Raw genomic sequence first — 13,966 nt, 5'->3', positions numbered from 1 at the left:
ATATCTTAAAAAATGTGCTTGCAGTAATATTTTGTTTGGACGCAGAACCAAACATTTCCACTAGATGAAATTCCCATTTGTTTCCAATGCAGTCATTTTTGATGCGAACAGTACAAGTGTTTTCAGTACAAAAGGCTTTCCAAATCATATCTATTATTTGTGTGTGTGTGTGTGTGTGTGTGTGTGTGTGTGTGTGTGTGTGTGTGTGTGTGTGTGTGTGTGTACTTGTTTTGGCTATACTTGTGAGGACCAAATGTCCCCACTTACATTGTGAAATAATTTGACAAGCCACTAGCGAGGACATTTGACTGATTAAAATGGAAACTGAAAATATAAAATAAAAGTCAAGTTCAAAATAATAAATACTATAATAGTATATAATGGACTAGGTGCACAAGATGGCGCCGGTGAGCTGCTGCGATGCAAGTGCGCGCATGGTTACTTCCGCTCATGGCTATCCGGTCTTGGCGACGTTGGCATATGAAGAAACTCAAATATGAAACTTGGCTATATATAATGAATGTTTTTTTGTTTTTGTTTTTTAAATTAAAGAGAAGATGGTGGTCTATCAGAGATGAAAGCAAACATTCTTCTTATATTATTGTGTACCTCTTTGTGGTAATTCAACGAGATACGCAATCTTTCAATCTTTCTCCTGTTGATTATGTGGTTCAGGCTCAGCGGTGATCCGCAGGGATCTCTTTATCCATACAAAACACTCAAGTGTGTAATATACATTTCCAGATTTTGTTCTGACAGCCGGGGGAATAAATGGCTCAAAAACTGCCTTCTCTTTCTACGTGGAACAACACTCCACTCTCATGAAGTTTGAATGTTTGCTGTTTTCAACCAAAGTATCAATCCTCATCAGAGATATAAATAAGCATGGGAATATGATATGGACTCAGTGCATGCTTAAGTAACTTTATTTGGTATTATATTTTAACTTTATTTGGCTATATTATAGCTTATTATTGAGTATTTGTATTATTTAGTAGCCAACGTAATTTAAATGCACATAATTTTCAGTGTTTGTATTTCCTACAGAAGAGGATTAGGGCCAAGCAATAATAAAAAAATAAAACCATCTCAAGATTAAAGTTGTTAAATTTCGAGAAAAAACTCGTTAAATTTCGAGAAAAAACTCGTTAAATTTCAAGAAAAAAGTTGAGATAAAATGTTGAGAATAAACTCGTTAAATTACGAGAAAAAAAATCATTAAATTTCGAGAAAAAAGTCAAGATAAAATGTTGAGAATAAACTCATTAAATTATGAGAATTAACTCATTAAATTATGCTGAGAATTACGTTAAATTACGAATTTGTTCTGATAATTTAACGACTTTTTTCTCGTAATTTAATGACTTTATTCTCAACATTTTATCTCGACTTTTTTCTTGAAATTTAACGACATTTTTTTCATAATTTAATGAATTTGTTCTTGTAATTTAACGACTTTTTTCTCATAATTTAATGACTTTATTCTCAATATTTTATCTCGACTTTTTTCTCTAAATTTAACGACTTTTTTCTCATAATTTAATAACTTTATTCTCAACATTTTATCTCAACTTTTTTCTCTAAATTTAACGAGTTTTTTCTCGTTATTTAATGACTTTTTTCTCAACATTTTATCTTAACATTTTTCTTGAAATTTAACGACATTTTTCTCATAATTTAACGAATTTGTTCTTGTAATTTAATGACTTTTTTCTCATAATTTAATGACTTTATTCTCAACATTTTATCTCAACTTTTTTCTCTAAATTTAACGAGTTTTTTCTCGTAATTTAATGACTTTATTCTCAACATTTTATCTTAACATTTTTCTTGAAATTTAACGACATTTTTCTCATAATTTAACAAATTTGTTCTTGTAATTTAACGACTTTTTTCTCATCATTTAATGACTTTATTCTCAACATTTTATCTCGACATTTTTCTCTAAATTTAACGAGTTTTTTCTTGTAATTTAACAAGTTTATTCTCAACATTTTATTTCGACTTTTTTCTCGAAATTTAACAACTTTAATCTCAAGATGGTTTTATTTTTTTATTATTGCTTGGCCCTAATCCTCTTCCGTAATTTCCCCTGTTCATTTCTATTAATTACTGCATTTATTTAGTTCAAGTGAGATGAGTAAAGAGCATCTGTAGCATAAATCATTATTTGTCTGGTGTCTATAAGCAGCACAAACAGTATTTTACTACGGGTAAATAAACTCAGCTATATTAAACTGTTTGTGTTAAAAATGTAAATTAATTAAAATCTTTTTACAGCCCTTCACAGGGCAAACGTGTGAATGCTCATGAGGCATTTTATGCAAACGACTCTAATAAATATAGTTGTAACTCTATGTACAGTAGGCATTATTGCATTGCATATGCATATGCACCATGAATTCATTCATTAATGCATGCATGCGTTTAAATGCCATTGGCTCATGTGATAGTAGTATTTTAAGTGATATAATAGATTCTATAAACAACTATAAGACATCATTTTCGGCTTTCTCCAGCACTGCACCAGCGTAAAGCAAAAGCGGAAGTGTCTATGCGCACATTTGCTGATCGAAAATTCAACATGGTGGCCACGTGCAACTAGTTAATAACACTAAAATAACACTGGAGTTTTACATTCATAACAAATGTTCCTGGTGTTATTGTGCACAATTCATCAGTGCATTTATTCTAAAGAAAAATGCACATTTCGACTTGTTTTCTGCTTATATAATTAAGGTGGTGCAGAAAAGGAAAACAATAATATCATCATTTTCATCTAATCAAATAAAATCCACATCCCACCCTGTTTAATTTCCTACTGAATATTCTGAAATGCCACATTATGAAAAGTTAAATGTGTTGTGAATGCCAATTTTTGTTAAATATAATGAAACAAATATGTGTGAATATGTGAAAACACAGTCCTGAATCTGGTCTAGTACTAAAGAGAAGACTGAGACAAATCCAAAACAGTGTGCTTGAAAATAATGCGATTTTTATTAACCTTTCTGACGTAGCTGACGGCATCCTCCTCTGTGTAGACTTCAGCACTGACCCCACCTCTCCGGCGCCTGGCCTTCACCACCGGGTTTGGAGGAGGAGGAGACACTTCATCATCGTGAGAGTCCGACTGCGAATTGGACTTCTGACGGGCCATGATCTGCTTGCATTCTTCCTGTGGAGAGAGGAAGTAAATGATACATATGATTAAACATCCATTTGAAAACATTGAGAGGGCTGTGACCATCTAACGAAGGCCCATTCATTAGATGGACACCCAAAAACCTGTGCAGAGTTAAAAAGAGGGTAAAGCTACGATTAAAAATAACGATTACAGATAATAAGCTCTAATGCATCTAAAAGACTGAGACCTACTGTGAGCACAGACAGCAGACACAACAGCACTGAGATTTCGCTGGCAGAGCTCGAGAGAGACAGTGAAAGATTCCCGTATGAAAGAGGGAAGAACAATGAAGCTGCGTGCCACAGCACAAATGATGTGCCTGTCTGTGAGAGGCTACACACAGTCTTACTGTACTGTATATGGGGTAGACATACTGTAGTATAAGTAATATTTATTTATAAATGTAATGTGTAAACATATGACGAATATGTAGTAATCTAATATGTAATATGTGTATACATGTATATGCAATACACACACACGCAAGAGTGTCAGTATTAATCATTATCATATTGATTTCATAAAACTACACTCACCAGCCAATTCATTAGGTACTCCTGTTCAACTGCTTGTTAATGCAAATATCTAATCAGCCAATCACATGGCAGCAACTCAGTGCATTTAGTCATTAAGATGATCTGCTGAAGCTCAAACTGAGCATCAGAATGGGGAAGAAAGGTGATTTAAGTGACTTTGAACGTGGCATGATGTTGGTGCCAGACGGGCTGCTCTGAGTACTTAAGAAACTGCTGATCTATTGGGATTTTCACACACAGCCATCTCTAGGGTTTACAGAGAACAGTCTGAAAAAGTTCTGAGGGGCAAAATGTCTTGTTGGTGCCAGAGGTCAGAGGAGAACTGCCAGACTTGTTCGAGCTGATAGAAAGGCAACAGTAACTCAAATAACCTCATTACAACCGAGGCATGCAGAAGAGCATCTCTGAATTAGGGCTGTCACTAACGATTATTTTTACAATCGAGTAATCGATCGATTATTTTGACGAGTAATCAGATTTTTTTTATGGTAATGAAAATAGAAAGATGCATTATGTACATTATGTATTATAATAAATGCCTGCAGAGGGCGCCAACGGCCTAGTGATTGTTGTTATTACACAGTAGATCAAAACCTTAAAAGGGTTAGTTCACCCAAAAATGACATTTCTGTCATTAATTACTCACCCTCATGTCGTTCCACACCACCTTTGTTCATCTTCGGAACACAAATTAAGATATTTTTGATGAAATCTGAGGGTATCTGATTCACACATAGGCAGCAACGGCATTGCACATTTTGAGGTCCAGAAAGATACTAAAGACATTGTTAAAACCGTCGACATGACTGCAGTGGTCAACCTTAATATTACGAAGCGACGAGAATACTTTTTGTGCGCAAAAACTAAACAAAAATAACGACTTTCATTCAACAAATTCGTCTGTTCCCTGCTACGCTATTTTCGTCGCAGAGCTTCAGTGTTTATGTCTGAACGCCGACTCATTATTGGCTGGCTCCGGCATCAGCATCACACGCATGCGTCATGCCGCTCAGGTAATACAGTTCCGGCCAATAATGAGCAGCCGTTCGGACGTAAACACTGAAGATCTGCAACGAAAATAGCATAGTAGTATGACAGGGGACAGACAAATTTGTTGAATAAAGTCGTTATTTTTGTTTAGTTTTTGCGCACAAAAAGGATTCTCGACACTTCATAACATTAAGGTTGAACCACTTTAGTCACATCGGCAGTTTTAACAATGTCTTTAGTACCTTTCTGGCCCTTAAAATGTGCAATGACGCTGCTACCTATGTGTGGATCAGATACACTCGGATTTCATCAAGAATATCTTAATTTGTGTTCTGAAGATGAACGAAGGTCTTACAGGTTTGGGACGACATGAGGGTGAGTAATTAATGATAGAAATTTCATTTTTAAGTGAACTAACCCTTTAATATTTGCCAAATGTTTATTTAATCTTTATTCTTTACGATAGATATTGCTACAGCCACTGTAATTTCTTGAAAAAGAACATGTGAACATCAAAACATGCAAACTCAGAGTGAGGATTTAAACTTTTATTTTGAAACTGTGATGAACAGTTCCCATATTTAGACATATGTGTTCTCTTGTGTTTGCTTAGGTTTATAAGTGATTTACGTAACAAATCTGATTAAATGGCTCACATTGTGTTCCCATGTGAAGGTTACAAGCAACCCAAACACACAGAATATGCAGAAATGGAGTTTGTTAACCAAGCTGCTGAGATGCACTCCACTTGAAATCGACGTACTCGAATTGAATCGAGGAATCGTGACAGCCCTACTCTAAACGCACATCATGTCGAACTTTGAAGCAGATACAGCAACAGAAGACCACACCGGGTGCCCTTCCTCTCAGCTAAGGACAGGACACTGAGGCTACAATTTACATAAACTCACCAAAACTGGACAATAGAAGATTGGAAAAATGCCTGGTCTGATGAGTCTCAATTTCTGCTGCAACGTTCAGATGGTAGGGTCAGAATTTGGCGTAAACAACATGAAAGCATGGATCCATCTTGCCTTGTATCAATGGTTCAGGCTGGTGGTTGTGTAATTGATATTTTCTTGGCACACTTTGGGCCCCTTAGTACCAGTTGAGCGTTGTTTAAACCCCACAGCCTATCTGAGTATTCTTGCTGTGGTGAAACAGCAAGATGTGGTGGAACAGGAGATTTGCATCATGGATGAGCAGATGATACATCTGCAGTAACTGTGTGATGCTATCATGTCAACATGGACCAGAATCTCTGAGGAATGTTTCCAGCACCTTGTTGAATCTCTGCCACAAAGAATTAAGGCAGTTATTAAGACAAAAGAGGGGTCCAACCTGGTACTAGCAAGGTGTACCTAATAAAGTGGCCGATGAGTGTGTATAGTGTGTGTGTGTGAATATTATATGAGAGGTTTTAGTGCACTTTTATGTGGTTGCTTACTTGCCTGAGTTACTCTCTATGACATTCTGGCCTCTGTAAATCTGATCAGTCTGTTAATTTTACAATTAAAACTTTTATAGGATATAAAAGATAAAGTGTTTGTAAAATGGCATAAACATTTGCCTCTGAAACATCCCAAGGCACAAATACCAAAGTGAAGGCAGGAAGATGCAAAAGAACAGCTGGGCAAATGCCACACACAAACGGACACAAAACACACACATGCTCTCTCCAAAGCTTTAGACAGCCATCAACAGGCCTGTCCTTGAAACAACACATAAAGTGTGCAAATATGCTCGGAAATCTGTGAAATCAGAAAGCATTTATTTGAAATGTGTATCTTTTGTAACATTATAATTGTCTTTACTGTCACTTTTGATCAATTTAATGCAACCTTGCTGAATTAAAGTATTAATTTCTTTAAAATAAATAAATAATGGTGAAATGGTGGTATATGTTTGGGCTTAAAGGCTACATTTTAATTTTTATTTATATGATTGACAAACCTCCAGCATTATTCTGCAACTGGTACATGAGCAAAATACTTCAGTTCACTCAAAAATGAAAATTCTGTCATTAATTGTTCACCTTCATGTTGTTCCAAACCCGTAAGACCTTCATTCATTTTTGGAACACAAATTAAGATATTTTTGATGAAATCCCAGAGGTATCTGACCCATCCATATACAGCAATTTAATTACCACTTTCAAGGCCCAGAAAGGTACTAAAGACATTGTTAAAATAGTCCATGTGACTATAGTGGTTCAACCTTAATGTTATGAAGTTATTTTGAACATGTGAAGACGCTGAACATGTGAGCAGCACGACGCATGCTGACGCAGGAGCCAGCCAATACAGAGTCACGTGGACTATTTTAATGATGTCTTTACTGTTTTTCTGGGCCTATGGATGGGTCAGAAAGCTCTCGGATTAGGGCTGTCAAACGATTAATCACGATTAATCGCATACAAAATAAAAGTTTGAGTTTGCCTAATATATGTGGGTGTACTGTGTGTAATTATTATGTATATATAAATACAAACACATCCATGTATATATTTGAGAAATATTTACAAGTATATGTATTTATTTATATTTTTATATAATTTATATTATATATAAATACATTTTTTTGTACATAAATAACATATTTCTCTTAAATATATACATTAATTTGTGTGTATTTATATATTATTTACACATATATTATGCAAACTCAAACTTTTATTTTGTATGCGATTAATCGCGATTAATCGTTTGACAGCCCTATCTCGGATTTCATCAAAAATATCTTAACTTGTGTTCCGTAGATGAATGAAGGTCTTACAGGTGTGGAACGACATGAGCGCGAGTAATAAAAGACAGAATTTTCATTTTTGCTTAACTAACCTTTAACTGGACAAGAGGTCATGTTATTGGTCGATGCCAATCTCAAGATGGACAAATATCAGCCTAGCTGATCATTAAGAATCTTGTATAACTTAAGGGGCTTTCACACAGGAGGAACCTTTTCATAGTTCCTAGAACTACTTCCTGAAGTTTTGCCGTGTTCGCACCGCAGGAACTAAGAACGATTTGGTGGAACTAAATTAGCTCCTACTTCAGAGTATGGTCTAAACCAGCTGTATAGAAACTATCAGTGATGTAAGTTTACATTGACTGGTCAAACGCATGTCAAACACCAGCACCCAGCATTTTTAAAAAGCCGTACAAACATATTTACTTCACGAACATGGAAAACAGCGATAACGGCATATACCTTAATTTATTATGTTTGTTTTGTTTTTGTGAGTTTAATGTTGTACTGGCCATGTCATGGTTGTCCAAGATGAATTTCCCAACAATGGGACAATAAAGTATATTCATTTCAATACCTGTTGTCTGCAGGATTATGTTATTTTCTCCGCCTCGATGATATGTAATACTGAAAGATGTCATAGGAGATTTTGTCTCTTAGCCCCACTTTTTGCTCTTTCAGTTGCGTAAATTATGTGTTTACATTCCATCTCCGTTATCACGAAACAAACGACACACAACAAACACAGCTCCGATCACGGCGTCTTCCATCCACCGTTTTTGAGCGTTTGTAAGTGCCGCGCTTAAAGACACCGCTTCAGAGTTCCTATTCCCGCTGCGAATGCAACCAGGAACATGGACAAGGGGGGTGAATTAGTTCTCAGGGAACTATCCTAGTGGCTAGTTCCTATAACTGAGTTCCTAGAACTATTAGATACAAAAGCCCCTTAAGAAGCTTTAAAAGGCACAATATGTAAGATTCTTGCATTAAAATATCCAAAAACCACTAGAACAATGTTATATATTTTGTTGACTTGTGTACTTACACTATCTCAAATGTTTCCAAGAATGTTCAAATCAAGAGAAATAATCAATTTTATTAACCAGGACACGGACCGTGTTCATGCGTCCATCAGTGACGTCATATCTGCGTTACCCTCGATTTCCGGTTTTATTTAGCAGAAACCATGGAAACACTAAAGGTGCTTTAATATATTATGTGTTTTATTAGACATGTGAGCAACTGTTTGGATACATTCACAGACAGAAAACTAATAAATGTTATATGGAAACAGATTCAACACAGTAAGTTTTATTGTTTAATTCTCGTTTTCTTGATTTACCATGTTTTAACATGCCTAATATCAATCTAGCAGTGTGCAAAAAGTGTCTCACAGTAGCCGCCGAGCAGATGCACAGAGTAGCACTATAACACACATGTATCTAATATGATAAAACAGCACTGCGTTACCCCACATAAGCTTGACTGGAAGAAGCGGAAGCGTCGACTGTGGCATAATAAAAGCTCCGCTGCTCTCGAGACGTGTGTCGCGCTCTTCTCTCATTAGCAATCGCTCCAGCATCCTCGTTTCTGCTCCTATAGCACTCGTCCCTGCTCTGATGCAAACTACAGTAATAATCTCATCCATGAACATGATTTCTGCCTGAGTCCCGTCCCGATTCTTTCCCGCCGACTGAAGACATGAAGACAACTCCTTCCATGATTCCGTGAAATCAAGGCATCATCAAGCTACGCCTTTGTTTTGAATAAGCAACCTCTAGTGGCGAATTTACATAGTGTGCCTTTAATTTGTTTTTATATCTTAAAAAAAAAAAAAAAAAATCACATCCTCACTTGCTCACCCTTATGTTGCCTTATGCCCTACAAGATGATTTTAATCCGGCACAGTTTTCATACACTCTCATTCACACACAAACATAGGGTTAGGAGTGCGTATCCTTTAGCAGCCTGTGGATTTTCATCTTTCTAAATGAACAGAAAGTGCCAGACAGAAAGAGAGAGAGAGCGTGTGAGCGATTAAAACCCATCTATGACTAAAATGCAAGTGGGTCAGTAAACATCATTCATCCAGCGGCACAAACAACGATGACACTAAATAACCTCAAAAACACAAGCTATCGCTGAACATGCGTCATGAGGAGAAGACAAGGACAGTCATTCTCTTCTTGCAGATGTCTTATGCCGAGTACAATATCAGCCCATCTGATTGCGTCTTATGAATACACAATCCCATCGGCTGTTTGATGCTCTACCTAAACCAGCAGAAGCTCAGCAGAAACCCATTCCTAACAAAAGCACAAGCCCCAAGCGTCTGCGAGTATGAAAAAGCCCGTTGTTCCTGGAGCACATGATCAAAGAAGATGTTCAGTTGCTGCTGAGTGTGGATGCGGTTACTGGCACCTCCAGCTAAACGAATGACTGCTGTGACTTTCATAAGATCTGTACACAGAATCTAAGATTGGGCAACAACATCAAAAAGCATCAGCATGCCTCCTAATTGTCTATTGAGGGGGAACGGGGATGTTGATTCTAGTTTAATGATTCCAGCTTTTTACACTTCCACTTACATAAAGTACACTACTGTTATTGAGGCCAATACTTTTTCTTTTTTTTTAAGAAAGAAAAACATAAATTAATACTTTTTCAGTAAGGAGGCATTGAATTGACCAAAAGGGACAGTAAAAATCTTCATAATGTTAATGTTTCTATTTGAAATAAGTGAATAAATGCACAGTTTTGCTTCTTTTTTCATATTTTTTTAATAATGGTTGTTTAATGGGGGGGGGGGGGGGGGAGTTGCACCTTGCTTTTAAAATGCTAATTCGAATGCAAAATAAAATTTTGCATGGCCGCACAAGAATTCATAACGGTGCAGAGCAGAGCGAGCATTTTCAAATAATTCCTATGGAAGTTGAGCTTCTATAGGAATGAACGGAAAACGGTACATGCACATTTTACTTCTGCTTTCAAATTAGCGCCAATTCGAGGGCAGCAATTGCTTGAATGGTGGATTCATTATTATTCTTAAAGAAATACACAACTAATCCTTTGCAGGTTCCCTATTAGCACTGGGTTTAAATCCAAAATGTTGCAAAAATCTTCCGCCATCGTCTTGTCAGTCAGCTCCTCACTCTCTTAAAGGGGGGGGTGTAATGCTATTTCATGCATTCTGACTTATTTACACTGTTAAAGAGCTGGATTCTCATGCTAAACATGGCTAAAGTTTCAAAACACGAGTTGGATGTATGACGGAGTATTTCTGTGCCAAATATACTACTTCCAGTTGCGGACAGGTTTCGCCGAATTTTTTTCAAGTGTGGCCTGAATGACGTAATAAAAGGGTGCAATTCCTTGTATGGGCACTTCTCCTGATAAGCGTGCACACATCAAAAAATAACCGTTAGATGGCAACGTAAGAAAGAAATTACTGTATTTTACACCACACAATGAATATCAGTCGATTTTATTACGGTTACTTTTCTTAAATAAGACATCCTTGATGACGTATGAAGTCTCCGAAATGAGACGTAGCTCCTGTCAACAAAGGAGTGTGTTTTTGGTTGTGAGGGAAAGATTACCTTTTTCAGCTTTCCAAAGAACCCAGCGTCAAGGGAACAGAGGATGAAGTTTGTTTTTCTGGGGTAGCAACGGAGCTGTGCATGTATGTTTGTTTGTTCCTGTGATTTCGGTGATGAATGCTTTGTAAACAAGTCCCAGTTCGGCGCTGGATTTGCAGATCGCGGGTGGTGAGTAAATCTGCATCAGATGTCTGTGTTTTGTTGGCAATCGGCGCACAAGTGCATATAATGTAAACAACATGAACGCTTTTGTTTCATTTTTATTCATGATGTCGCAGCTAGCAGACGATCACTACTCAAAAACTGTGCGCCCTTGTGACTCTTTAGCTCCGCCCACGGCACTGACGGCAGGCACGCCTCCAGGTGCTTGGCTTTTTTCGGAAAGACTCGGTTTAGCGTATCTATCTTTTATAAATATGATAAAACTGAAGACTTTTCTGAGATATGAAGAATGCATTGTTACTCTATATGTACTCAAGATTAACACGAGATTGGCAGAAACTGTGTGTGATCCCCCCCCTTTAATGAATGAAATATGACTCCTGCTGCTGATCTGTGCAGCGACTCTCATTCGGCTCACACTGGATTGAGCAGATGCGTTAAGTTTTTAATTGCAGTGTCTATTTTCTAACTGAACTAATCAAAAAAAATCAAAATGAGGTGCCGCGGTGGGCAAGTGACATAACCGGTGTTGCGGCTGAAAACAGTAACACTATCGCAGGAAGCCTAGATCACAGGAATAAATTACATTTTAAAACATATTCAAATAGAAAACAGTTATTTTAAGTTATAAAATATGTTTTTCTCAAAATTCGTTAAAAAATCTTAATGACCCCAAACTTTTGAATGTTTTTAAACTAACAAGATTTTTACCTGTTCGTTTACGTTCATGGTCGGTTTTAAAATTGTTAGTCTGATTGCTTATAAAAGTAACACCACACCTCTCTTACATGTAGGGGCCGGAGCCCATAAGGGGGCCTTAAGACGACTTAAAAGAATTTAATTTTAATTCATTTTAGAAGTGTGATTTCTACACATTGAAAAGTCATATATATAAAATCTTAAAATTCCATGTGCACATAATGATTATATATATATTTTTGCAGTTATAACAAGCTCTAAAATATTTAATTAGATAGAAATTATGAGTAAAACAATTAAAAATAAAAATCCTATGCTTGCCGACAATGGCCTTGGAGTCAAAAATGCTGAGAATCACTGTAGATTTTCCATACAAAGAAATGTGTGGAAAAGGTTGTTTTACTCAGGTGCTGTAAAACTATAAAAGCCCTACTAAATCCAAAATCCAACGTTAACACCTGCAAATGAACTTTTTCACAGATCCTGATAAAGTGCCCAGGTGTATACTGTCCACTCAATTCACACACTCCAGAAACAGATCAAAGGAGCGTTAACCAGTGATTTCTCATTCCAAAACCTTCTAAAAATAACTCATATCTTTCTGTTATGGTGCAACAATTAAGACACATAAAGAACATCAACCTCACTATGAGCGCTAACACAATGACAGTTTGAGGGACAGAGAACACATTCATTAACACTGAACACACTGACAGTGTATTCAGCCAGACTTTTTTCCAAAGCAATGTACAGTACATTCATTACAGCTAGGAACAATCCCCCCGGAGCATCCTGAGGTTAAGTGCCAAGCCAAATGGGACGGCAATGATCTCAATAACTCTCCAGCTCCTTCTTCTCCATGGGAATGAAGCCACATCCGTTGTGTCAGCAGCCGAGATCCCTAACCATCACCCTTTGCGATGCAAATTCATAACTTATACAAACACATCATCATCACCAGCAGAACAAACAGGGTATGAGTAACGCACCTTCTCCAGCTTCTCAAAGTGTTCCCGCAGGAACTTCATAGGCCGCTCGGGCTTGGCGATGCACAGGTTGACGATGCACTCTTTGAGGATCTGCTGTATGTTGTGTTTCTGCACGAAAACCTCACAGCCTTTCAGACTTTCATCTTCTTCCAGATTGGAGGAGGAGGAGGTGGCCATCTTATCTTCTATCTCTGCCGCAGGAGAAAAGAGCAAAGGAGGGGGGACGAGGAGAGAGATATTCTTTCTTAAGTCTGTGTATTTTATTCTCTCAAATGATAATCTGTTGAGTGACAAGAAAAATCTAGTCACACTATATTCATCACTAGGCATGTATGTAACTGTCAATCAATCTGCTTACCCATCCATCTATCCATCTATCTATCTATCTATGAGTGAATCATAATAATGATGATGATATAGGCCATTCTTCTGCATGTTACATATTTACATTTCACTTCCGCCATTGATTCAAACATCAAAACATCCCAAAATCACCAGCAACTGAAGCATCAATGCTCATTCTCGACCTAAACGTTCACGAAACCGACACCGCATTCAGTCGTGCGTGAAAAACGAAGAGTGTCGCTCGAGCATCACTCTGTGATCACCTGTTTACGTTTTTATCACAGCTTATTCGCTTCAAAATACATATCTATGCGGTGTGTAAATGGTTTTAGTCATGTATTATGTTGAAAACCGCATCTGTCGGTGTATTAAGCTGAAAACAGTCGCGTGTGTCACACAGCATTTGATGTTAATTTGGCTTACCGTTATGAGGCGGAGATGCGAGGCTCGCGCTCTGGGATGTTGCTTGTTTGGTCCTGCTGCTCGCGAGCGCTATGACGTCAATCCGTCTCCCGATTGGACACCGACACTGATACTGACTTTAGTCTGATACATAGTTTTTAAAAAGTCATTTAAGTATTATATAGACGTTAGTGGGCTGAGATTGCTAGATTAGAGTTTAGAGCTATTTATTTATTTATTTATTTTCAATTACTCCCTGTTTCAGCCAATCAGCGTCAGTGTGGGTCTGTGCGTCATCCTGAAGAGCACGCA

The 13,966-nt window shown here is 37.2% G+C and overlaps 1 protein-coding gene across 2 annotated transcripts in view; it reads right to left on the bottom strand.

The window, feature by feature from the left end:
* The window catches only part of prkar1b (protein kinase, cAMP-dependent, regulatory, type I, beta), an 81,785-nt gene extending 67,892 nt beyond the window's left edge, over positions 1–13,893 (bottom strand). Inside the window, exons 1-3 of one of the 2 annotated variants that reach the window (XM_048188023.1) lie at positions 13,676–13,893; positions 12,908–13,098; positions 3,008–3,178 (exon numbers count right to left, since the gene is read on the bottom strand). In XM_048188023.1, coding sequence (XP_048043980.1) covers positions 3,008–3,178; positions 12,908–13,084 — 348 coding nt within the window. In that variant the 5' untranslated portion in view covers positions 13,085–13,098; positions 13,676–13,893. Of the gene's footprint in view, positions 1–3,007; positions 3,179–12,907; positions 13,099–13,265; positions 13,626–13,675 lie in introns of those variants that run through there. The other variant, XM_048188015.1, reaches the window with a different exon arrangement.
* Positions 13,894–13,966: the final 73 nt, after the last annotated feature.

Source organism: Megalobrama amblycephala, linkage group LG1 (assembly GCF_018812025.1).
Source record: "Megalobrama amblycephala isolate DHTTF-2021 linkage group LG1, ASM1881202v1, whole genome shotgun sequence".
Classification (NCBI taxonomy): domain Eukaryota; kingdom Metazoa; phylum Chordata; class Actinopteri; order Cypriniformes; family Xenocyprididae; genus Megalobrama; species Megalobrama amblycephala.
This window is presented reverse-complemented; position numbering and strand designations above follow the sequence as displayed.